Genomic DNA, 25,369 nt, shown 5'->3' with positions numbered 1-25,369 from the left:
GCCTGGCTGGGGAGACCCGTCCGTGACCAGAACCCCTCAGAGGCCCTGTAGGGCGGACACCGCAGACCAGGCCCACCAGCCTTCAGACCCTGAAAGCAAACTGAGTTTAAAATGCACATGAAAACCACCCAATCGTTTGTCACTTAATTTTATTACCAAATAATCCAAGCGCATTCTATGAAGATTAAAAACAAGGTAAGCAGCACAGAAATCCCTCCAGGTCAGAGACGGCAGCCAGCAGGCTCCCAAGAGTGGGGAGGGAGAGGGGGTCTCTCCCACCCGCCCTCCTCCCCCACCCCACCCCCAACCGTCTGGGCGGCAGGGCACTCTGCTCAGGGCGGGGGGCATTCCCAGACAATTTCGGCTTCTCAGTCACATTCCCAGCGAGTCCGCCGCAGTGGAGGGCAGTGGATGGCCGCTGCAGAGGACGGCAGCGTCGGGCTCGCCCCGCACCTTCCCGTCCTCCCCCCAGCCCCACAGGTGAGGTCAAGGAGAAGGTCCTGACATCGGGCAGAGGTCAGAGGCCCTGAGAGAGGGCACCGCGAGAAGAGTGGCCGAGCTGCATCCAGCTGCAGTCAGCCTGGAGCCCCCAGAGGACCAAGCCAGAAGGCTTGTCTCTTAATATGACACACGTGTGCGAGTCACTGCCCACAAACCCAGACGGAAGAGGAAAGCGAGGAGAAGGCCGGCCGCATGGCTGCACCACCTCCTGTGGGGCGGGCACTGAGCTCCATGGACACCTTGGGTTTCCAGCAGTGTTTTTATTGCAAAAATACATGTGTCGTCACAATACTCCCGTGTCAACTGCCTGTCTCCCGCCTGTGCCAAGCACAGCAGCCGTGTCGCAGAGGAAGGGGCTGGCAGCCCAGGGGACAGTGGCCAAGCCGGCCCTGGGCACCTCCTCGTGGGTGGCCTCGGCGCTCTCACACGCCCCACGGGGTCAGGGCTGCCCACCGCCCTCCAGCTGCATCTGCTCAGCCAACCGCCGCCCAATGGCCAGCAGAGGGCTGGCTCTATAGGCCGGACTGGCCAGCAGCTCCTGGAACCGCGTCCGTTCTTCCTCACTGAAAGAATGGAGAGCGGAGGTCAGTGGGAAGGGTGGGTGCGGCGCAACCAGCAACCGCAGGGCCAGCCTCGGCACAGCCACCCCGCAGGGAGGGACACCAGCACAGGGCTGGGCCAGGGCTGGACGGGGCGGGGTGTGAGGCAGGCTGCGGGGCTATGAGGTTCTGCCTGGTGGGTCTGGGTGTGGGGGCGGATGGGTGTCTGAAGCCCGGGGGAGGGGGCACTTCAGGTAGGAGGGGAGGGGCTGCCCTGGGGCCTGTTGGTGGGCACACAGGCCCCTCATTCGCCACAACTGTGACAAGGAGCTGCTGTCTAAGGCGGGGAATGCACACTGCACACTCAAGACCTCACACGGCAGCTCCTCGCCAGCTTGGTCCCACAGGAGCAGGGGTGCCGGGCCCGGTGGTGATGGGGGTCTGCAGTGGGCCCACCCTTCCTGCAGAAGGCCCTGGGCCCCGAGTCCACGGGGGGGCTGCCTCTCTGTGCCCATCCCTAAGCCCAGCCGGCCACGTCACCTCCCCGAGGCGCCAGGGCCAGCTCACACCTCGGCCCTGCAGCCCAGCACAGCCACGGGTGACCTGGTCAGGTGCCTCTAGGGACATCTCTGCCACTGAAACTGAGGTGACCTGGTCCGGACCTCAGGGCGGCGGGCCCGCCACGGCCCTGTGGCGAGGCAGGGTGGAGAGCCCAGCCTGTACCCTCCACAGGTGCGTGCCCAAAGACAAGGTCAAACCCCACCATGCCCCAGCTTTCTGTGCTGTTAACAGGGAGACTTTAGACCCCAACGGATGGCTGACTGATTGGCCAGGTGTCCACACTCCCAAGACACCTGGGACCCGGGTCCCAAGGGCAGCCCCCCAAGACCCAGCGGCTGCCCTCAGCACTCCAGGGGAAGGGGCTTCCTGGTCCCTGGAGACAGTCGTCCACGCCCCCCAGGTTGAGCCCCAACACACCAAGGACTCGGGTGGGGGAAGCCCTGGATGGGCCGTGTGGAGGCAGGCAGGACACCGGGCGTCCTTTGCGGGTGTGTGTTTGGGGACAGGGGGCAGGGTGTGCGGTACTCACAGGAGCTGCAGTCTCTGCACAGCGCTCATCCGGCTCAGCTCGGCGGGCCGGGGCCTGCTGGCCGCCCTGCTGGGGACACGGAGAAAGGGGTCAGCATGGCGCACATTCGAGTCTCGACTGGAGGCCACAGTCTACACAGGGTCTCGGCTGGCTTGGAAGGCTACAGGTGCCACACGGCAGGAAGGACCTGGCAGAACGGGAACCCAGAAAACCTGTGAGTCCTGAAACACCACCTAACTCTGGCCTGCAGACCAAGAGCCCCCATTTCTTATTCATGTTCCCTCTGTTCCCTGCTCAGCTGCTCTGGGGCTACTTCATCCCAACTCCTTCCCGCTCCAGACCCCCAAGACAGCCCCTGGACACTGTGGCCCTGTTCCTTTCACCACTGACCCCTCTCTGTGTCCACCACAGAGCTCCCGGAGGCCCCACCCTTGCCGATCCGGAGGGCCTGGTTCTCCCTTCCCCCAGCCACGCCCCCCACCCAGGAGGTGGCGCCTCCATGCTGGGAAGTCAGGAGGCCTGGGGACTTCATGCCCTGAATCTTCATCCCCATCTAGTTCAGGTAAGAAGGCCTCCCACGGCCTCTTCCTGCTCTGACAGTCAAGGGCCCCAAGGTGCAAGCACACCCCTGGGAGTCCCCTCAGGGTCCAGAGGCAGCCTAGGGTGACATGGGGCGGGTGGCAAGGAGAGGCAGGACCCTCACCCAAGCCTCAGGACATGTCCAGGGCCTGGCAGGCCGCTCACGGGAATGGCACGCCCCTCCCCGCTGGGGTTTTCCACTTTGGACAAAGGCAGGCAGGGTGGATTCCCGGAGGCCATGGGGGCGCAGGGAACTGACCCCCCTGTGCTCACCCCAGTGGCCCAGGGCGGGGACATTCACACCAGACACCAGCCCAGGTCCTGCCCACCCGCTTCAAAGGCTGGAGCCCCAGCTCACCCAGCACCTGGGTCTAGCTCTGGCTGCAGGGCCGAGAGCACTGAGAAGGGACAAAGAGTGGACAAAGACCTTCCTGCCAGAACTGAAGCAGCTGCCCACTCCCGAGACCCATGGAGCTGGAAGAAGACCCTGGCCCTGCCAGCACTGGGGGCTGTGGCTCTGGGTGCTAAATGCCTTGGGGTAACCCTTGGGGAAGTTGCTCCAGCAGAAGTCTGTTTCCCAGAATGCAAGACAGGCCAATGCTGTCCCGACAGGCTCCCTTCAGCTGGCACCCAGTGCCTGGGGATGTAAGTGGGCCCGGGTGGCTCTCAGCTTCAGGGCTCTTGTGCTACCCCATCCCTCCCCCTCTGATGTGAACAAACCCTTGTGGCACCCACCCCAAGGGGACTGGGGCCCAAAACCAAATGGGACTCTCATCTCAATCCACAGCACTGGTGGATGATCCCGAGGCCCCAAGGTCCAGGAAGCCCAGCTGGTAACAGGCGCCAGCTCCCAGGGTCAGGCCCCCCCCGTGTCAGGCCACCCGCTGTCGTCCTCTACAACCTTTGGACCATGGGGGAACCACTTTCTCTGGACTCAAACCTTCTCCCTGGTGAGCGCAGCCCACTGGCAGAGCACCATTTGCTCTGGTCTTGGGCCCCTCAGGCTCTCCAGGGGCTTGAGGGCCAGGTCAGTGCTGGGCAGTGCCACCTGTCGGGGGGAACACCCAACAGCCCACTGGGCCTGCTCAGAACCTCGGGCTCTCCCCACACCACCCAGATTTGGGATGAACCTGGGGCAGCCCAGGGCCTCTGTTGGGGTATCCCAGCAGGTGACTGGACCCAGGCAAGGCACTTGGGGTCTGGGTTCCCAGGCACAAAGCTGCCCCACAACACATCCTGCCCAACTCTGATGCCGGGGGCAGCTGAGAGGGTGGGCATTCCTGCACCAGGCCCCAGAAGCCCTGCCCTTGTGAAGCAGGAAGAGGCCAAACACCCGGCCCAGCAGACCTCCGGGGCTGACGACAATCCCACTCCACCCTGCCAATGGGAGGAGGGCGCAGGATGGAGGGGAGGGATCGAAGCCTGCGGCCTCGCAGCCCACCCCAGGGCCGAGTGTGGCAGGGCCCCTGTGGTCCTGGGCGAGACTCCGGGGCTGCCCCCTGGGGCCCACGGCGGCGACTCTCCTGGGCCCTCCCCACATCCCTCCTTCCTCGGCTCACTCTAATCGTGACTGTGAGGGTAACAGTCCCACGGGAATCGCAAAGCCTAAGGGTGGTCTCGGGGACCCCAGCCTGCGGAGAGGGGCCAGGACTCCCCAGCCGTGGTCAGACGTCGGCACCCAGATCATGGTCTCTCACACCATTTCCAGCGGAAGGGACTGGGCTCCCTGGAGGAACACTGACTCTCAGACAGGAACAGGAAATGCCTAGATGAGCCTGGAGCACCTTGTGCCCGAGGAAGGGACGTACTCAGAAACAAAACACAACGGCCCCCACGGATGGGAGTGTCGGGGTGGGACAGCAGAGCCAACCGAGGAACTCCCGAGGGCCAGCGCCAGAGCCGGTTCAGCAGCAGAACAGAGTCGTACTGGATCACGGCCCAAAGCATAAAATAAATAAATACCCCCGGGGCCAGCCTGACGTAAACAAGTGACAGAGAAGGAAACCAGGAGGATCCACGTGGCTCTGCAGCTGTCCCGTCCTCAGGGGAGGGGAGCGCCCCCTCCTCGGGTCGGGGGTGGGCACAGCGACCTCCTCCCAGAGGACGGTGGGAGGTGGTGGCAGCATAGTGGAGACACCTGCCAGACTCGCCTGAGCCGGGCGACCACGGTCAGCGTCCACCATGGAGGTCACGTGACGGCAGGCACCCTGACGGGACGTGGTGAGAAGGGCCCCTGCCCTCTGTGGTCTTCCCTGAGGGGCGTCCTGAAAAACGCCTGGCTCCTCCTCCAAACCGTCAAGGTCCTTAAAGACAGGAAGGTCTGAGAGACTGTCACAGCCCAGAGGCGCTCTGAGGGGACACGGTGGCTGCATGTCACGTGGGGGCCTGGCTGGAGCCCTGGGGCAGCAGAAGGTCAGTAGGGGAAACTGAGGAGTCTGAACAGACTGAGCTTTTAGCCGACTATTATTTATGAATGAAGCTGGTTCCTGACTATGACAAACGCACAGGCTGATGTCAGACGTGAGGAGAGCCGTGTGACTCTGGGCATCACCACCGTAACTTTTCTATCATCAAACTCTGCTCTAGAATAACGTTTACCTCAGCAGACAGCTCCTGGTGCCAAGAGGCGGTTGGGGGCAGGGTGATAGTGGCCGGGAGAGCGCCCCCCGCCCCGGCCGCCTCGCAGGGCCCTCCTCCGCTGCAGGCCGGTGTCTGCGCAGCCCTCTCCCCTCTGGGAGCACCAAGCACATTTTTTGGATGAGAAAACTGCAAGCAGGGTGAGGACGCTTGACCGGGTCACATTTTTGTTCAAGAACCAGGAATGGAATGTGCATTTCAGGCTCCAGCTCCATCACCAAACCTCAGCTCCGATGGCCACTCCTCGTCTGGACCCCATGCTCTGGGCATTCCCATCCCAGACTGGCTAGAAATGACCACCTAACTCTGCAGCCAAGGGGCCCTGAGCCTGTCACCCACCACCTCAACCCTTCCTCCTCAGAGGGGTATTCGGCAGGAAAAAGAATTATTTCAAAAAGACAAAATCAAAGACAAAGTAAACGATGAAAGTCCAGGAACCATGATAGGACAGGAAGGCCTCCAACTCCCCATTCGTCCTGAAGTCAAGCCATGGTCACACCTGGCTGGTGCACAGCAGGACACTCTTCTGCAGCATGGGGTCCCAGGGGAGCAGGACGAGCCCCAGGAGGAAGGCCCAGCCTGGGGCAGGGGGCTGGGGTGACAAGGGCAGTGGCTGGGCAACGGGTGGGAAAATGGAGCTGGAGGGACCCCCAGGCACAGCACCCGGCTGAGTGGCTGTGGGAGGCCATCGATACGCCACCGGGCACCCACTCCTGAGAAGGCCCAGGGCCCCCACCTCATGGTTGGGCCTGAGACAAGGGTGTCCCAAGTCAAGACGGGCCTCTGCAGGGTCAGTGCCCGGCCCGGCCACACCACTGCTCAGCCTCTCCTGCGGACACGACACTCACCGTCGGGTGGGGGGCCGCCGGCCACCGGTCTCCAGCTCCAACAGCTCAGGGAGGGCGTCCCTCAGGGGCTGCAGGTCCCCCACCACCACCGTGGCCCTCCGCCTCCTCTCCGCCTTGAGCTTCTGTTCTGCCAGCTTTATGGCTTCAATCTCTGAAGAAGAGGGACACAGGGTCAGTGAGAGAGAACCCAGGAAGACAAGTGTCTGGCCATGGACTTTAGCAGCAGAGGGTCCCGGCTCCCAGCCTGCATAGCCAGAGTTTAGCCGGGAACCCAGGGTGGGAGGGGGTAGAGGGGTGCAGCCCGAGCAACTTGCTCCCCTTAATCCTGGAGATGGCTGTGGAATCACAAGCCTGGGGAGACAGGCTGCAGGCAGAGGAGCTGCCCTTGGGGAGGCCAGGGCCCTGAGGCCTGGAGGAGGGGGTGGGCGGAGGGGTGGGCAGGCAGAGGGGCCTGCAGAGTCAGAGCAACTGGTACCCTCCCCTCTGCCCCCCAGTCAGCTTTCTGGGGATGCACCCAGAAAAGAGAAGTAGTCCCCATGGGAGGCAGTGACAGGGTGAAGGGTCCCCAACACTGGCCAGGTGTAAAGCAAGGGGGGGGGGTCTCAAGGGGGCTCCTGCACGATGTGGGGGCTGTGAGGAGGGGCAGGGGCACTGGCCAGAGAGACAGGGTGACAGGGCCCAGGTCCAGGGTGCCAGGTGGAGGGCAGGGCGTGGGTGAGCCGCTGGGTGAGGCCGCTGTCGGCCAGCAGGGCTGTGGCCACCACACACGGAAGGGCCTCGAGATCTGAATTCCATTTTATAAGCGGTGTGTATTCTGAAACTGTTAATAAAACACGCTCTCAAGCACGTTGTCTCCACAGTGTGGTGTGTGGACCCACCAGCTCACTAGTCTGTGTGCAGACCTTGCTCCAGGAGACTGCCTGAATCTGTGATAAGCGATTTGTTAATTGTTCTGTATCAGATTCCTTAAAAAAAAAAAAAAAAAAGCTCTGCTTCTAAAAAGCTGGGAAATGAGGCTGTGATGGATCTGGGACGGCTGGACCAGAGCAGAGACGCTCCCCGCCTCCCTACTGTTCGAGTTTTACTGGGCTATAAATAACCAGCTGCAGACTCTGAATCTCCTCTAAAAAAAAAAACTGGAAGTACCCTCCCAACAAGCGGTCGGTGGACTGAGTATGGCCAAGGGACCAGGAGAAGCCAGGAGAGAGGTGACAGCCAGCAGCCCAGGCAAACCCGACAGGGGACCTCTTCCTTGCAAGGGATGTGGGTGTGTGGCTGCCCAGCTGCCCCTAAGGGCAGGTGTGAGAGGTGATGGAAGTGGGCACGGTAACCAGGGGAGCGGTGATGACACCAGACACAGGGCAGGCCAGGAAAATGGGGGCTGGACAACTCAGGACAGCCCACCCCGAGTGCGGGAGGTGTGTGTGAAATGTGAGGGGTGCGTGCTGACCCCCACAGGCATCTCCAAAAGAGAGTAATTTCCAGAAACTGACTACTTGGGAAGCCTGGCAGGAGCAGCCCCTCCCAGCTAGCGGTCACCCCCAGAGGCCCAGAGAAGCCCAGCAAGGGCGAGCCAGACAAGCCCAGCAGGACACACCTGCCCCAGCCGTAAGGAGGCTGCCGCAGTCCAGGGGCCTGCACCTCACTCCAGAGAGCTGGGCTGTGGGACAAAGATCACCCTCATCTGGGTCCTTGGGCCCTGGCCCAGGCCACCCCTCAGTGTTGGGACACTAGGATTTAAAGGCAACGATCCAGGGCTCTCCATGCTGCCAGGGCAATTTATTCAGCTCGTCAAGCTGGTGCCTCTTCCCTGGGAGCCCAGCACCCAGGAGGAGTTGGGGGTCAGGGGTCAGGCAGGGGACCAAAGAGAGCAGGGCAGGCCTGGCTCCTAGCAGGACACAGGACCCCTGTGTGCCTACAGAGGAGCCAGCATATCAGCGTTTTAGGTTAGTGACAGGCGGGGTCCGCCCAGCACACATCTGAGGCGCGCAGCGACGGCAGCACGCGGGCACACGCGCCGGCGGGTCACTGCAGCGGCTGCCTCCAAAAAGGCCGCAGTTGCCACAAGAGGTGTCCACAGAATCTGACGAACTCACTGCCCACTCAGGGTAAAGCTCACAAGGAAACCAAGAACAGGAAGAACTTCCCCAATCTGAGACACTATCTACCAGAAACCGCGTCTCATACACACGAGACATCCTCTGATGAAGCAGGCCACAGAAGGGACGGTGCAGACCCACGCTGACCCAGCCGAGCCCGGGTGAGGGCGACTCCGAGCCTGGGGTGGGCGACACGAACAAGTAGCTCCTCCCCACCCCGCCTCAAGCCTGCGCAGTGCCAACAGGGCCTGTAGTCCACGTGGTGCCCAGAAGGTCAGGCACAGTTCCCAGGAGGGTCCGTCCACCCTGGTCACCCTCCCCTGCTTCCCTGCCCGCATCAGCTCACCCATAACAAACAGAGCTCGAGTGAGCACCACCGGCTTTATGCCCCAACGTGGCCTGAGGTTACTGACCCTGAGCAAAGCAGGCTCACAGGACAGTGACCATGGGCCCTTGGCTCCCAGAGACTAGAAACAATCCTCACCCCCTCCAGCTGCTGCAGTAGGAAGAGAAGACATAAAACAGAGACTGGAAAGAGAGGTAAAACTGTCTCTATCTTAAGTATTGTAGCACGATCGTTTATGTAAAACATTCTACCAAATCTACAGGATAATTACCAGAACACACAATTTTAACAAGATCAGAGGGTACAGTGTTAATAATAATTAATAAATGATAATATAATAATACATAGTAAAAACTGGAAAATGAAACTTTTGTGAATTCCATTTATAATAGCTTCAAAAACTATTAGCAATAAGCTAATGAACAGTTAGCAATAAGCTTATCCAAACAAAAAAAAATCTAAGACCTCTACTCTGAAAATCACACAACAGGATGACAGAAATTGAGAAAAATTTAAATGAAAGGAAATGTACAAACTAGGTTTCAAAGAGGCAGAGGAACCAGAGATCAAATTGCCAACATTGGTTGGATTATGGAGAAACCGGAGCTTCAAAAAAATTCTGCTTCACTGACTAAGCTAAAGCCTTTGACTGTGTGGATCACAGCAAACTATGGAAAATTCTTAGAGACTGGAATATCAGACCACCTTACCTGTCTCCTGGGAAACCTGTATACAGCTCAAGAATCAACAGTAGAACCAGACATGGAACAACTGACTGGTTCAAAGTTGGGAAAGGAGTATGACAGTGCTGTGTATTGTCACCTTGTTTATTTAACTTATATGCAGAGTACACCACACGAAATGCTGGAAGAATCATAAGCTGGAATGAAGATTTCCAGAAGGAATATCAACAACCTCAGATATGCATATAATACTACCCTAAGGGCAAAAGTGAAGAGGAACTAAAAAGGCTCAAGAGGCCTTGATGAAGGTGAAAGAGGAGGGTGAAAAAGCTGGCTTAAAAGTCAACATTCAAAAAACTAAGATCATCGCATCCGGTCCCATCACTTCATGACAAACAGATGGGGGAAAAAAAAAACAGTGGCAGATTTTATTTCCCTGGGCTCTAAAATCACTGCAGATGGTGACTGCAGCCATAAAATTAAAAGACATTTGCTCCTTAGAAAGAAAGCTATGACAAACCTAGACTGCGTATTAAAAAGTAAAGACATTACTTTGCCAACAAAAGTCCATACAGTCAAAGCTATGGTTTTTCCAGTAGTGGTGTACGGATGTGAGAGTTGGTTGACAAAGAAAGCTAAATGTCGAAGAATGGATGCTTTTGAACTGTGGTGTTGGAGAACTCTTGAGAGTCCCTTGGACTGCAAGGAGATCCAACCAGTCCATCCTAAAGGAGATCAGTCCTGGGTGATCATTGGAAGGACTGATGTTGAAGCTGAAACTCCAATACTCTGGCCACCTGCTGCAGAGAGCTGACTCATTTGAAAAGACCCTGATGCTGGGAAAGATTGAGGGAAGGAGAAGAAGGGAATGACAAAGGATGAGATGTTTGAATGGCATCACCAACTTAATGGACATGAATCAGAGCAAACTTTGGGAGACAGTGAAGGGCAGTGCTTCATTGACTACGCCAAAGACTTTGACTGTGTGGATCACAATAAACTGTGGAAAATTCTGGAAGAGATGGGAATATCAGACCACCTGACCTGCCTCTTGAGAAACCTGTATGCAGGTCAGGAAGCAACAGTTAGAACTGGACATGGAACAACAGACTGGTTCCAAGTAGGAAAAGGAGTACGTCAAGGCTGTATATTGTCACCATGCTTATTAACTTGTATATAGAGTATATCATGAGAAATGCTGGGCTGGAGGAAGCACAAGCTGGAATCAAGATTGCTGGGAGAAATATCAATAACCTCAGGTTTGCAAATGACAAGACCCTTATGGCAGAAAGTGAAGAACTTAAAAGATGCTTACTCCTTGGAAGAAAAGTTATGACCAACCTAGATAGCATATTAAAAAGCAGAGACATTACTTTGCCAACAAAGGTCTGTCTAGTCAAGGCTATGGTTTTTCCAGTGGTCATGTATGGATGTGAGAGTTTGTGAAGAAAGCTGAGTGCTGAAGAATTGATGCTTTTGAACTGTGGTGTTGGAGAAGACTCTTGAGAGTCCCTTGGACCGCAAGGAGATCCAACCAGTCCATCCTAAAGGAGATCAGTCCTGGGTGATCATTGGAAGGACTGATGTTGAAGCTGAAACTCCAATACTCTGGCCACCTGATGCGAAGAGCTGACTCATTTGAGAAGATCCTGATGCTGGGAAAGACTGAGGGCAGGAGAAGGGGATGACAGAGGATGAGATGGTTGGATGGCATCATACTCAATGGACATGGGTTTGGGTGGACTCTGGGAGTTGGTGATGGACAGGGAGGCCTGGTGTGCTGCGGTTCCTGGGGTCGCAAACAGTCGGACACCACTGAGCGACTGAACTGAACTGAAGGGCAGAGGAGCCTCGCATGCTGCAGTCCATGGGGTCAAAAACAGTCAGACACAACTTAGTGACTGAACAACAACAAAAGATTAAAGGAAAAATTACCGTGTCCGTGGATGAAGACCCAGCCTTGTTAAAACAGCACTTCTGAAGTGATGTACGGATTCAAAGCGATGATCTGGAGGTCACTACTACACCAGGTGGCGGCGGTGGTGGTGGCTTTAAGAAGCTGACCAGCCTGTGATCAGTCACATGGAAATGCTAAGAACCTGGACCCCCCAAAGCGGTCTTGAAACAGAGGGACAGACATAGGACTTCCTTGTCCAACCCCAGGACCTGCTTCACAGCTGCAGCTTCAACAGGCTGGAACCGAGGAGGGTCAGCGAGCAGAACAATGGTGAGAGGCGTTAGCTTTCCACAGACATCAGGATGATTGCACAAGGAGAGAGTCTTTACGACAAACACTGATGAAACCAAAGGAAAGAAAACCCTGAACCAGTGCTTCACATCACAGAAAATGTAAATCAAGATGGATCAGAAATCTAAATATCAAAGCTAAAACCATAAAGTTTTCAGAAGGGTAGTCTTGGGACTGGGCAGTTTCCTTAAACAAGGCACACGCACGCGTGCACACACATATGCACGTGCACACACACTAAACATGCAAAGAAAAGAGACAAAATCAGTGTCCTCAAAATTAAACTTCTGTTCAGTTAAAAAAAAAAAACTGTTGAGAAAATAAATAGGCAAGTTACAGTCTGGGAGAAAATTATCTGCAAAACACATCTGAGGAGACTGACCTCCAGGACAGAGGATTCCTGGAGTTCAATAATAAAGAGCCCTCAGGAGCCTCGGGAAACAAGGCCTGGGCGTCAGAACGCCCCAGTGGGCAGCAGCAGACAAAACGCCCATTCACCACAGGGACAGGCACCTCACGCTCAGCAGAACGGCCAGGACTGCAGGACTGGCGTGCCGGAAGGGCTGCGAGCAACCCCAACTCCCCCGCGCTGTCGGGGGCGTAAGCGTACAACCACAGGAGAGGAACGTCTGGGAGCTGCTTGTAAAACTAAACATACACCTGCCCTATGACCCAGCATTCCATTCCAAGTGTTTACCCAGGAGAAATGAAAACATATGTCCACAAAAAGACTTGTGAAGAATGTTCATCGCAGCCTATTCACAGCAGCTAAAAAGAGAAAAGACACCAGGTGTCCATCCACAGGAAAGTGGATACCAAGCAGTGTGTCCACATAAGGAAACACTTCTCAGCAACACATAGGCCCAGACCACAGCTCCACCCAGCACAGATAAGCAGGAGAACCCAGACACATAAAGACTGCCCTTACCCGATGTCCAGAGCAGCAAAGCTTGAACTCGACCTGAAAAGAGCAGACGGAGCTGCCTTTGGGGGCGGGGCCCGGCCCACGTCCCGAGAGGACTCTGCTGTGTGCCGCGCGCGCACTGGCCCCATGTCACCACACAGCACAGTGAAGGCCCAGGCCACTACATGCAGACGTCACCTCAAAATCAAAACCAAAAAAAACCGTAAACAAATACTGACCTCTAGCAGAGTTACTAGGGAGAAAGTGTGCTCAATCTGTAATCCACTTTGGAACATACAGCTAAAACAAGGGTTGGCGGCTGGACCAGACAGATGGGACAGACAGACAGACAGACAGACAGCCGTGATAAAGAAGTGAGGCGCTCATGGTAAAGTCTGGATGGTGGGCAAATGGGCATCCACTGTAGAATTCTTCCCACTTTTCTGTACAAAACTTTTCATAATAAAGTACTCAGTGAAAGAAATTTGGGAGCTGTAGCTAAAGCTACAGTAAGAGGCTAACATTTAGCCTTTCATTCAAAAATAAATGACTAAGTTACTAAAACAAACCTGGAGAAACCAAGAACAGGGTATTAAAACAACAGAAACGAACAATTTAGAAAACAAAACAGGAGACGACAACTAAAGACAGGCATTCCTGGAACAGATAAGACAAAATCAATCAGAAGAGAGAGAAGGGGATACAAATAAAGAGTAATAAAGAGGTTAAATAATGAGAAACTAGCAACTCTGCCAATAAAGGCTGAGATCTGATTAGATGGTTTTATGGGAAAATGAGTGAGTGACCAAGATTAGCTCAAGTAGTTAAAAAAAGACCAACCATCACAGAAGAAAACTTAAACATCATCAGAGAACTATAGCCCAGAATATTCAGGGGTCCAGTGGTCCCGGCCTATTAACTTTCCAAATCCATTTTACAAAGAATATTTTGCACAACCCCATGCTACAGACCGTGGAAAAGAAAATGCATGAATGGACATTTCCTTAAGACACATCCAAAAACTGAAAGAAAACTTAAAATTAACAATTATGGATGAAACTGATACATTTCTCTAAACATTTTTAATTTATTAAACATATAATTTGTTTAAAACCTTCAAGGAAAAAAATAATGCTGGTCATTTTTAACTGTGTGAGAACATGAAAAAAACATTTCAAAGTAGTTTTAAGTCAGCAAAATCAGACTAAAAAGATAACTGTAAGAAAAAAAAAAACAACAAAACAATGTTCACAAGAAAACCTTCAGAAAAACACCAGCAAATATTCAGCATCATGAAAAATAAGTGTATTTTCCAAAATTATTAAGAAGAAACCCACCCTGATAGGCAGGCCAAGGCACCCCCATAAGAGGGCGAAGGCTGGGGTCCCTGACCCCACCAGTGGGTGAACGGCAGCTTCTGCCAGGGACCCCGAGGGCCACACGTAGGCCGGGAAGGTGATCTGAGAAATTTCGTGTCATAAATCACCTGACCCTCAGGCACTCCCTCTCTGACGTTTTACCCACGAGAGCGGGTGACACTCCTGGTGGGGAGTGAGGTAAGGCCGTGCAGACCCTCGCATGGGTGACAGGGCCACCCTGCTGCCATCTGCCTGTCACAGTGCAGGCCGCCTCCTCCAGGGCCCAGACCACCCAGAGGCCGGGTTCTGAGCCAGCCCAGGACAAGGGTCCACTGGGGACAGGACAGGACAGGACGGGGAAGCTTACTCTGCAGCCACCGCTCGCGCCTCAGCTTCAGCTTCTCCTTCTTGGGCAGAACAGTCTTGGCCTCAGCACCTGCCAAGAGAACACATGTGAGCAGGACAGACCAGGAGCCCAGGTTGCGCCTCTGTTCAGGGCGCCCGCCGCCGCACCTGGCCGTGGCTGCGGGACACCCGGGACCCAGGAGCTGCAGGCCACCCGCGCACTGGGCTTTCACTGGTCTCCCCAGAGACAACACACACACCCGGCGGGTGCACTCTTCAAGATCCAATGGCCGCAGACTTTCGGCATCTAAGTAGAAGCTGAGAGGACACGCGCTTGTCAGGGTGGCCTACTGCTCAGTCAGTTCAGGGAAGCCAGGACTCCCACGGGGCTCCCACCTCTTCTCCAAGTCAGAGCCCACACCCACAGCCTCATGCCTAACCTCTGCCCATGCCCCAGGCTGACCCACTCTCCTCCCCACTCACCCTGGCCCCTCATCCCTAGCAGGAAGGACCGCCAGTCACCCGGGGCTGGTCAGCCGGCTGCAGGTGCCCAGGCAGGGAGGCGGGACAGAGGGGCTGCACGGCGGGGCCCACGCGGGTGCCAGGCTGCAGGGGTGAGGTGAGGACGGCTTGTCCGGGACGGGAACTGAGTAAGGGGGACGGTGGCAGGAGGCAGAGGGCGGCCTCACATGGGGACCTCGGACAAGACTCAAGCCGGACACCTGTCCCCAAAGGTCCAGGAAGCCACCTTTTCTGCCCCAATCCCATAACTTCTCTAAGATTTTGAAATCATTTCAAAGAAAAAGAGTCTACGACACATGGAGAATGATGGAATCCTAAGTCTGCAGCCTGTGATCAAGGGACAAGTTGGCAGATGGGTCAAGACCACCCTGTACCACCCAGGACACCTTCTCAGCAGCCAGGACCCCCGACTCACACTCAGGAAACAGGTCCCAGCATGCTGACCCTGTGAGGCCCAGGCTTTGGGGAAGGCAGGGTGACCAACGCATACCTCCACATCAGCTGCTGTGGAACATGCGCTGTAGAACCGTGAGCATCTTAGTGATGCTTCAGGTGAGAGGGTCACTTCAGGTGAAAACTCACCGGGACAGAAGGAATCACCGATAAAGCCCAGCCCGCTCCCTGGGGAAGCATGGCTCCTTATAGAGACCTGAGCCCAGTGACTTGAACCCAACCTCAGGGCTGATCCAGAGGCACTGCCTGAGGGCGGCCCTCCCACTAGGAGGAGGAGGGCAGGGACTTGCTGCCAGGCTGGACGCTTCCTGCCAACGTCACCCCCTCTAACCACCTGTGTCCTGTGCTGTATGCAACAGGCCAGCGACCATCCACTTTCCTGCCCCGAGATTCTGACCCCCACTGCCTGCGGGGCCCTGGAGGTCCCAGTGCACCCGGCTCCTTGGCACCCCGGGCCTGTCCGGATGCATCCTCATGCAGCCACGCCACAGCCAAATCCTCCTGCCTGTGGCACCAGCCAAGAGCCCACCCAGAGCCAAGAAGGGGCACTGAGAAACATCTGTCCTCCTCCTCCTCCCACTGGCCCGAGGGCCCAGCCCTTCCCTTGATGCCATGCAGGCAGAGTCCTCCAGGCTGGACCTGACTGCCCTTCCCAGCTTCCCTGTCAGGCAGAACGGGCTTGACCAGACGACAGCAAGACGAGCCCAGCAGTGGCCTTCCCTGCCTCCAGCTGCCAGCAGGCCCAACGCAGTGGCCTGTGCCCTCCAACTCACTGGTCGAGCACCCAGAACACAGGCCCTGCCAGTCAGGGTCAGGGTGTCCCCAGAAGCTGTGGGCTCCTCCCCTCAGGGCCTCCCCATGGCAAGGAGGCAAGAGCCTGGGCAAGATGGGGAGGCGCGCAGAGCTTGCGGCCACAGAGGTCACAGCACCTCCAGCAGCAGGCAACCAGCGCCACAGCCAAGACCAGGACAGTGTGGTATCCTCCAGCCCCCAAACCCACACACGCTGCTGTCCACCGAAGACCTCCAGGCCTCCCCTCCGCATCCTCTGGAGGTCAGGGGGAACGAGGGGAGAGCCAACCACCACCCCTCCAACCCAAAGCGGACCCCGCCCAGGGCCGGATGCAATGGATGGCAGCTTCCTCTCAGCCTGGACACCTCCCATTCCACTTGGAGAGGAGTGAGGAGAACTGGATTCTGTCACAGCCCTGACCTCACAGCTGCAGGAAAGGTGGGGAGGTCTGATGGGGAGTTTCAGCACAAGCCCCTCTGGGAGGTGCTCGGATCCTCCAATGCCTGAGGTCAGCCTGCCCAAGCCTCTTCCCCTCCCCCAGGCGGGACAGGCCTGAGGGCCAGGTGCAGCACTGCTGCCCTCTGCTGAGCGCCTGCCTGCGCGTTTCAGAGGAAACCGTGGTAGCCGGCCAGCAGGGGGAGCTCGGCTACAGAGCGAGGGAAGTCAGGCACAGAGCTCTCTGCCTGGGGCCACCAAAACATGGTCCCTCCACCGCGACCTCCAGGCCAGCAGGGCCACTCACCACCGTCACATCCCCAACTTCTCCACCCAGAGCCCCTGCAGACATGCTGCAGGGCCACCTCCTCTCTCTGGTCCTTCTGCTCCTGCGTCCCCGACCAGGCCTGTCCTCCACCTGCTCACGCCTCCGCTTGAGTCTAGGGGTGAGGACTGTCCAGTCCAGGGTACAGAGGACTGGGGACACCCAGGCGCTTATCTGAGCACAGAGCTTGTTTCCTGCATGGTCGCAGTGCAAGGGAATATAGAACTAGAAACAGAACTGGCAAGTGGCACCCCATGGGAAGAGGATGTGGGAGCCCAGAAGGGCCCCAGACCTCTACTGGCCCTCCAGTCCCCGGTCCCCACCCAGAGCTGAGTCCTGCTGGTGGTGGGTGGGGGCAGTCTGTGGGGTGGGGAGGCCCATCATCTCAGAACCCAGTGCTTCCCCCTAGGAGGCTGAGCCCCTGCCTGAATCAGAAGGAAAAGTGGGGGCAGTCCTTGGCCGGCAGGGCTCCCAAAGGAAGCCCTGAAAGAGATGCCACTAGTAAGGCCCACCAGCCCTCCTACCCTGGGCTCCACCAGCCCCACTGAGTCCAGGCTGCAGGGGAGGGGGCACAGCAGACCCCGGGGAGGGGGGCACCACCAGGCCCCGGGACCACATGACCACAGGGCAGCATAGCACGTGCCCACAGGGGCCAGGGAGGTGGGCAGTAGAGCTGCCTGCCCCCCAGCCCGCAGTGAGGACGCTCTCGTCCAGGTGGACAGGTACCCTGCCTGCACGGCCCAGCAGGTCACAAGCAGAGCTGAGTCACTGGACACCACGTTCCCCATGACCTGTGTCTGCCCTGGCCACCACTCCAGCTCAAACCCAGGGGGCTGCCAGGCCCAGCGCTCAAGGGAGCCAAGGCATGGGCCAATGCGGAAGCAAGTCTGCTGCTGCAGAGGGAGGTATGGGCACGGTGACAGACACCTGCCACTGGGAACTGGGCGCCTCGGCCAGCAGAGAGGAGGCCCGCTCAACGGGACGTGTGGCCAGTCAGGCCCGCAGCTTCCCCATCCTAAGGCCAGGCCCAGGCACCGTTCCCAGTATTCCACAGTTACAGACTTGTCTCAACCCCAACACAGAAATAAGGCCTGGTATTACCCCGACCCCCAGCAGGAGGCTCCCGAGCACACGGCCTCAGGCCGCCCACCCACCTTCTCCACCCTCGGCACTGGGGCTCTCAGGGCTCTGCCAGCCGCAAGGCCACAGGCACACAGCCCGCTGCTGAGCTCCAAGCTCTGGGCCCTCTCCTCCTGTCATTCTCCTTTAGCTTTCTGTACACTATGACTTTTTTTTTTTTTTTTCAAAAAGGCTTCTGACTGGGGAGAGACTGCTTTCCAAGAGCTGGCCAGTCCCCGTCTTCTGCCTCCTGGCCCTGCCTGCCAGCCCCTCAGACTGTAAGAGATGTTCTCCTCTGTGGCTCCTTCTCCTCCCTGACCAGCCCATAGAAGAAAACACCTTCCTTTCTTCTCTCCCTGCCCCTCTAGCACCCCTGTGGTTTTCAGGCCATGCTACTCAGATTTTAGTGTCCCCTCCACCTCGAAGTGACACCTCATCTTTCTGATCAGCCATGCTCCCCGGGCAGCCCACGCTGTCTGTGGCGGCCTTTCCAACGACCCCTCAGACTCAGCGTGAAGGCTCAGGGTAATTGAGTGTCTCCCGCGCACTGAGACAATCCTATGAGCACAGGCTGTCATGCCCACAGGCACGCGCCAAGGCGCTGCCACCTCAGAGACAGCGACCAGGACCACAAGGACTGATCAGGAGACCCGATGACAGCCCATCACAGCTCAGGACCAAGAGGACCCTGGGTCCAGGAGGAGATGGGCACTCCTGTGCTCCCATAGTTGAGAGGCAGGACCCACTAGGCTGTGGGCCAGTATCCTAAACCTGGCAGCATCAGAGACTTCTGGAGGGGTGTGTGAAGACAAGGTTCGGCAGGTCTGGGATGGGGCCCCAGTGGTCCTGGTGCTGGCCCAGGCCTCCCCGAACTGGGTGCAAAGCCTCAGACCCACCCCACCCACACGGTGCACGGGGGAAGGAGAGCAAGAGCTGAGACAGCACCACAGCTGTGCCAGGGGCGGGCCCGCAGTCACTCCCAGGGCGGGCTGCGTGGCTCTGAGCTCGGCCACATCGCCCCCCACCCCCTGGTGCCGCAGCCTCGTCTGCACAGGAGACAGTGCGTGTGCATTAGTCCCTCACCAGTGTGAGGCTGAAGGGGCCTGGACAAGTCCTGAGCAGGCCCACAGCACACCTGCCCAGCAGATGCCACGCTCGCCTGACGGATGCAGGTAACAGACGCTCAAGATGCAGCGCCAGCAGAGCACGGCCCTGTGTCCCCTCCACTCCCTGCACACCTCTCAGGGACACCAGCGCCAGCAGAGCACGGCCCTGTGTCCCCTCCACTCCCTGCACACCTCTCAGGGACACCAGCGCCAGCACAGCACGGACCTATGTCCCCTCCACTCCCTGCACACCTCTCAGGGACACCAGCGCCAGCAGAGCATGGCCCTGTGTCCCCTCCACTCCCTGCACACCTCTCAGGGACACCAGTGGCAGCACGGCTTCTCTGCTGGGTCCCCTGAGCCCCACATGGAGGTCCCGCTACAGGGAGGTCAGAGGCAGGTGCTGGGTTGTGGGCTGTTCCCTGCGGGACCCACCCTCTCAGGTAAGTGGGGATCCGTGTGCTGTGCCTCTGTGGACATGGCTCACAGCGAGGGGACGTCTGTCAGCTGCCGCAGGAATGCAAGCCTCCCGCTCAGCAGCCCCTCCTCCGAGCCCCGGACAGAGGTGAGATGTCCGAGTGCCACGCTGAGCACCAAGTGCCCAACACTTGCCAACGGACAGAGAGTGAGAAAGACAGAGGTACGCAGGAGGGCAGGGACGGCAGCACCCATCGGCTCCCTGGAGGACTAGCTCCCTCGGCAACTCAAAAACCCTGGAAGAGTTTTTGCCCAAAATGATAAAGAGCTGCTCTCTATAACACATAAAAATTCTTCATGATTAAGAAAAGTGATCAAAACTGCCCAGTACACAAACCACAGGAGAACCAGTTAACACACAAAACTGCTGGATCGTGTGGGTCACCAAAGGGGCCTGAGTGGCCGTGACTCCAGACCCTTCCTGCCCTCCCGACGGCAAGTCCCCATGGTACCCCCCGATCCCCACCCCTGAGCACGGGAAAGTACTCGGGCAGGACGCAGCCAGAGCTCTGCAGGATCCAGCCCAAAAAGCAACAGGAGGGTCTGAGGGTGAGAAGATGGCGCTGAAAACACACCGCTCTAGGCGCCGGGATTACTCCGGGCTGGAGCCAACAGAGCCAGCAGGTTGTGACTCCCCTCATCTGACCCAAGCTGGGAGCTTCTGAGGTGAGGACTGCCTGGGTCCCCTCCTCCGGGGAGGTTTAACGCCATAAGGACGCCAGAATGAGGACCACAGGGAGCCGCATACACGAACCTTCCCCATGCTCACCGCCCACAACACTGCTGCTCCTCACTCAGATACTCCAGAGGCCCAGGTTCTCACCACGCCTCTGAGCTGTCACTGAGGCTTGGGCGAAGCCTGCACACGGTCACGGGATGTGACCTGCACACAGCAGTTTTTCTGTTTTTCTCTTGTTAATCTGTCTTCTCTTAGTCTAACCGGCAGGGTCCTAGCTGAGAATCTAGGAGGGCAGAGACGAGAAGGCTTCCCTCCCTACAGTCTCAATGTACAAAGAATAGCAAGGAGATCTGGATAACTCTCCAGTGAAATTAAAAAAAAAAAAAAATCCAAACCAAGCTGCAAACAACACGATCTCACAGGCAACACTCGACATAGGCTTGCCTATGAAATAACTACAACTTACAACTCCAGCAGCAGTTCAGACCGTACATGGAAATTCAGAAAAATAATGCTCAACACCGGAAGCCCTGCCCTGGAGGCCAGAGTGCTTCAACAGGACTGAGGACGCTTCTCTCAATCGCTCAGCCGTAAACACGCAGCTAGCATAGGCGGCATGAAGGCTTCACCTGCCGAGAGCGGACGAGGTGTGGCTGCCCAGGGCAGGAGAGCCGCCCCCTGCTCCAGGACCAGCCCAGGCAGGACACCGGGCTAACAGTGTCACAAAGCCCGAAATGGGGGGCGTGCAGTCGGAAAGAAGACCTCTCCCCACGATACAAAAGGGAAGGAAGAGGGGCTTGGGGGCCACAGTGCACCCTGGATCCTGCCTGAGGCGTCAGGGAGACGGGGGATCCTTCTACTTTGCTCACCTGAAATAAGGTTATTACAATCGATGTGTTCAGGTGTGCTAACAGCCCTGTAGGCGTGTATGTCTTTTTTTTCTAAGAGCCCTAAGAAATACAGACTAAAGGATTCCTGACGGAAATGCTGTTTGCCTCAAAATAGCCCAGCGCTGTGCTAAAGGCAGGAGATAGGCACATGGAATGTTTAATACCATCTTTCTGTTCAGCACATCTTTAAAACTTTCCACTAAAGAAAAAACACCTCTTGGGCTTCCCTGGTTGTCCAGTGGCTAAGACTCCATGCCCCCATTGCAGAGGGCCTGGGTTCCATCCCTGGTCAGGGATCAGATCCCACATGCAACTAACACCGAAGCAGCCAAATAAATAAATAAAAGCACATATAAGGTGCACAGGGCGACCTGAGCTGCGCTCCAGCCTGTGCCTGTGGGCATGTGGAAGCTCGCCTGCACCGAAGCTCCCCACCCCAAGATCCATGCTGTTCGCTCTTAGCTCTCACCTCTCTTGATGGAGGTGACGCTCCTCGTCTCCACATCCAGCTGCTGCACCAAGGCACTGGGGTCTATCGTGGTCCCAGCAAACACATCAGCGTTCAGGCAAGCCAACTCCTGAAGAGGCAAGACGGGAGACTTAAGACTCGCTCTGCAGCTTCAAGACCCCTCAGCGAGGGCCAGACCCTGGCTTCTCCAGAGCAGGAGCTGGAGCTGGAGAGGAACCCGAGGCCCACCCCCACCCCAGGCTCCAGGACTCTCAGGTCACATGCTCCTTGCAGCCTCAGCTCATCCCCCACCCCCCAACGCCCGCCCCTGGGCCTGGCTCCAGCCTCGGGACCATTTGAGACTAGACCCAGGATCAGTAACAATTACAAATCACAACATTCAGGAGCCCCCGAGAGGGGACCCAGGTTTCCTCCCAAACCTCCCACCATCTTACTCTTCCTGTCATTCATGGCTGCTCCTCCACCTCCACACTCTCCCAGCAATCTCTGGGTCTCTGACCACATTCATCCCACACCGAGGTCTCACAACCCTCCAGGTCACTCTGCCTGGCACACCATGCTACCCCAGACCCCGCCTCCGAGGCCCGGCCGCCTCATTCAGGTCCAAGCTCCAGGACGGGAGCCTTGGAAGGGGCGTCAGTAACCCGGCAGCTTAGGCACAACCTCTGAGCAGACACTGGCCAGGCACCACGCTGCCCTGGCCTGGGGGCAGCTTCCAGGAAGCGGCATGATGGCAGGTTGGAGGCAGTGTGAGCTCAAGGCTGCACTGGCTCAGGAGTGACCAGCTGCACTCGCAAAGCCTCCAGTCCCTGCTGAAGGTGGGACTGAACTGTGAAGGCAGCCTCCCAGCCACACAGGCACACCCAGCGGAAAGGGCAAAGGTTTCTATGGCCACGGGGGCTGAAGCACAATCTGACAGTAAGAGGCTTGCGCCAACCCAGGCTGCCAGGCTACAACACAAAAACAAGAAAACATAATAGGCAGACAGGAGGGTGCACACTGGTGCAGAATGGTCTGTTACACAAGAGCTGAGCCAGGCCAGGGAACAACCGAGATGACCTGCAAACACCAGCACTTCCGAAGACAGCCAGCTTTCAAGAACAACAGAGCAGGACACACGCAGAGAGACTGGAAACAAGACCTAGGCAACAGAAGCTGTGTCTGAGGGGCCCACGTGTTGGATTTGGCAATGACCTCATCTCAGCCACGGGACTGAAAGAGAGCATGTCTAAAGAACCAAGGAAGTACAATGACAATGTCTCATCAGAGAATACCAGCAAAGAGACAGAGCCATGACCAAACTGCTCAGACTCCCCTGAGCTTTTCAACTAAACCCTGACATTTCACAACACCCAAAGGACAAGCAACAAGGGAAAACAGGAGAAACTGATGTTACAACAATTAAAAATTCTATGCTTCCAAGGGTAATATCAAGAAAATAAAAAGACAACCCATTGAAGTGGAAAAAATATTTGCAAACCATATTTATCTGATAAAGTTTAGTATCTGGAATATATAACTCTGACAACTCAACAGAAAGAGAAACAACAACTTTTAAGTGAGCAAAGGACTTGAAAAGACATTTCTCCAAAGATAAACAGCTAACAAGCCCAGAAAAAAAGAAAAAAATTCAACATTATTCATTATCTCTTCAGTTCAGTTCAGTTCAGTCGCTCAGTCGTGTCCGACTCTTTTAGGGAAATGCAAATCGAAAGAGTGAATACCACCTGACATCCAGCAGGATGGATATAATCAAAAAGACAGACAACAACAATCGCTGGTGAGGATGTGGAGAAATTGGAGCCCTCATGTATTGCTGGTGGGAATGTAAAATGGTGCCGCCATTGTGTAAAGTAAACTGGCAATTCATCCAAAAGCTCAACTTAGAATTCTGTACATCCTAGCAATTCCGTCCCCTGAATCCACAGGAAAATTAGTGCAGAGCAGCAGCATGACAGCCAAAAATTAGAAACAATCTATCCACCAACTTATGAATGGATAAACAAAATGCAGTGTGGTCTGGTTTATTCAGACAATGGAGTATTTTTCAGCCATAAAAAGAATGAGGACAACAGAGAAATAAGTGCTACGAAAATAATGCTATAAGAACAAACCTCAAAAACATGTTCAGTGAAAAAACCCTGACACAAAAGGCCACATATCGTATTAATTCCATTTATATGAAATGCCCAGGAGAGGCAAATATATAGAGACAGAAAGCAGATTCGTGGTTGCCAGAATGACTGATGGTAAGTATGGGATTTCCTTTGGCGGTGACAAAAACATTCAGAAATTGGTAGTGACGGTTGCACAAATCTGTGAATATTCTTTTTAAAATGCCCAATGAATTGTACACTTTAAATGGATGAATTTTATGACATGAATTCTATCCCAATAAAGTTTTATGAAAGCCAGGGCATTGATGCCAGATCCTGGGATCACACATCAGCTCCTCCATCAGCAGCTGAATGCCCTTGGTAGTTCATTTAAACTCTCAGTTTTTTTTCCCTGCAAAATGAAGGCTGGGACTGTTACAAAGATGTAAGGTGACAGGCACACAGCAAATGCTTAACAAACATGGTTGTTCTCTTCAGCATTACTGACCCAAAGCCACGGTTCCCACAAACCAAGAGGATTTTGTCCACTGTCCAAGTGTTGGCCCCTTGACTACAAACACCAGTAAATGCTTCCAGGCAGCTCCAGGGTCAGCACCTGGATAAACAAAACACGGTCTAACCACACAGTGGAAGGTGCTTCCACCATAAAAAAGAATGAAGCATTGTTAAACATCATACAACCTGCGTGAGAGCTGAAAACACTGTGCTAAGTCCAAAAAACCAAACGCAAAGGCGGAAACCTACAGGACCCCATCCATGTGAAATGTACAGACACAGGCAAAGACGAGCGGCTGCTCAGGGCCGGGAGGGCTGAGGGGACCGCCAAGGCAGGGGATGGGGTAGGGGAGGGAACAGCTCCAGGGTACAGCATGATCTCTTCAGTTTGCTCTTTCCTTTTTTCCTTAATCCTGGGAAACCCCTTTCCTTTCCTTGGAGCGCAGCTACGACGTAAAGGAATATTGACCTTTTTAGCGCAGATTTCTACAAGTCGAGGTGGAAGGTTTCTGGTTCTCCCTCGCAGAACTCCAGACGCGGAGCAAGTCAACCTCTTGCTCCGAGCCTGGCGGTCCACGGAGGCCACAACACTTCGTGGACCGGAAAGGCTCACAGACCGTGCGGCAAAGCCCGCCGAGGGCGGTCCTGGGGCCGCAGGGACGCTTCGGGGGGCGGCAGGGGACCCTGGGGCCGCACAGTGTGGCGCCCGACTCCGGCCCGCGGCCCCCTTCTTCCACCCGCTCCCCCTTCCCACACCTACCGCCCGCAGTATCCTCAGCTTACCTTCCCCGCGACTCCACCAGTCGAGGCCTGCAGAGGGGCTACCTCCCGGGCGGGGGACGCGAGGCCGGGCGCTGCCTCCCCCGTGGGCCTCACGGCAATCTGGTGCACCCGGGCCCTCAGGCTCCTCACTTTCCCCATCTTCCCAGCGAAGAGTCACAGCCGGCTGGAAGCCGCTGGGCTCAAGCGGCACACGCTGCCGGAAACTGGTCCGGCACTCTGACTGCCGGGCGGAAACAGGAGTCGCGATCCTGCCCGCGCCGGTTGTTAGGCTTCAGAGAGGAGTAGGCCGGGGCCACAGAGGGGCGGGGCTGCGGTGCAGACGGCGAGGTCCTGGGGCACCTGGCCCCGCCTTCGGCCCCGCCCCGCCTCCCAGGGCAGGTGTGGTTGGTTAATCGCAGCCTCAGTGTGATCTCGGAGAAGGCAATGGCACCGCACTCCAGTACTCTTGCCTGGAAAATCCCATGGATGGAGGAGCCTGGTGGGCTACAGTCCATGGGGTCGCTGAGAGTCGGACACGACTGAGCGACTTC

General features: G+C 56.4%; 1 protein-coding gene across 3 annotated transcripts; it reads right to left on the bottom strand.

Moving 5' to 3' along the window:
- Positions 1-746: 746 nt before the first annotated feature.
- Positions 747-25,102, bottom strand: SLX9 (SLX9 ribosome biogenesis factor). 3 transcript variants are annotated; one of them, XM_055569829.1, is made up of 6 exons: positions 24,840-25,098; positions 21,445-21,553; positions 14,200-14,268; positions 6,195-6,345; positions 2,131-2,199; positions 747-1,064 (listed from the first exon to the last, which is right to left on the bottom strand). In XM_055569829.1, the coding sequence occupies exons 1-6, from the start codon at positions 24,975-24,977 to the stop codon at positions 941-943; spliced, it is 660 nt and encodes a 219-aa protein (XP_055425804.1). In that variant the 5' UTR covers positions 24,978-25,098; the 3' UTR covers positions 747-940. The 3 variants fall into 3 exon arrangements, 2 of the variants coding, with proteins under 2 accessions (XP_055425804.1, XP_055425805.1); XM_055569830.1 differs by having other exon boundaries at positions 2,131-2,196; positions 24,840-25,097; XR_008710783.1 differs by having other exon boundaries at positions 985-1,064; positions 2,131-2,317; positions 24,840-25,102.
- Positions 25,103-25,369: the final 267 nt, after the last annotated feature.

This window comes from Bubalus kerabau, chromosome 2 (genome assembly GCF_029407905.1).
Source record: "Bubalus kerabau isolate K-KA32 ecotype Philippines breed swamp buffalo chromosome 2, PCC_UOA_SB_1v2, whole genome shotgun sequence".
Taxonomy (NCBI): domain Eukaryota; kingdom Metazoa; phylum Chordata; class Mammalia; order Artiodactyla; family Bovidae; genus Bubalus; species Bubalus kerabau.
This window is presented reverse-complemented; position numbering and strand designations above follow the sequence as displayed.

Bases quoted from the DNA above. Each gene is read 5' to 3' on its own strand.
- SLX9 (XM_055569829.1), bottom strand. From the start codon at position 24,977: ATGGGGAAAGTGAGGAGCCTGAGGGCCCGGGTGCACCAGATTGCCGTG. The intron at 6,346-14,199 runs GTAAGCTTCCCC...CCTCTTCTTCAG, and splicing joins GCGCGAGCGGTGGCTGCAGA to AGATTGAAGCCATAAAGCTG. The intron at 2,200-6,194 runs GTGAGTGTCGTG...CCGTGTCCCCAG, and splicing joins CGGCGGCCCCCCACCCGACG to CAGGGCGGCCAGCAGGCCCC.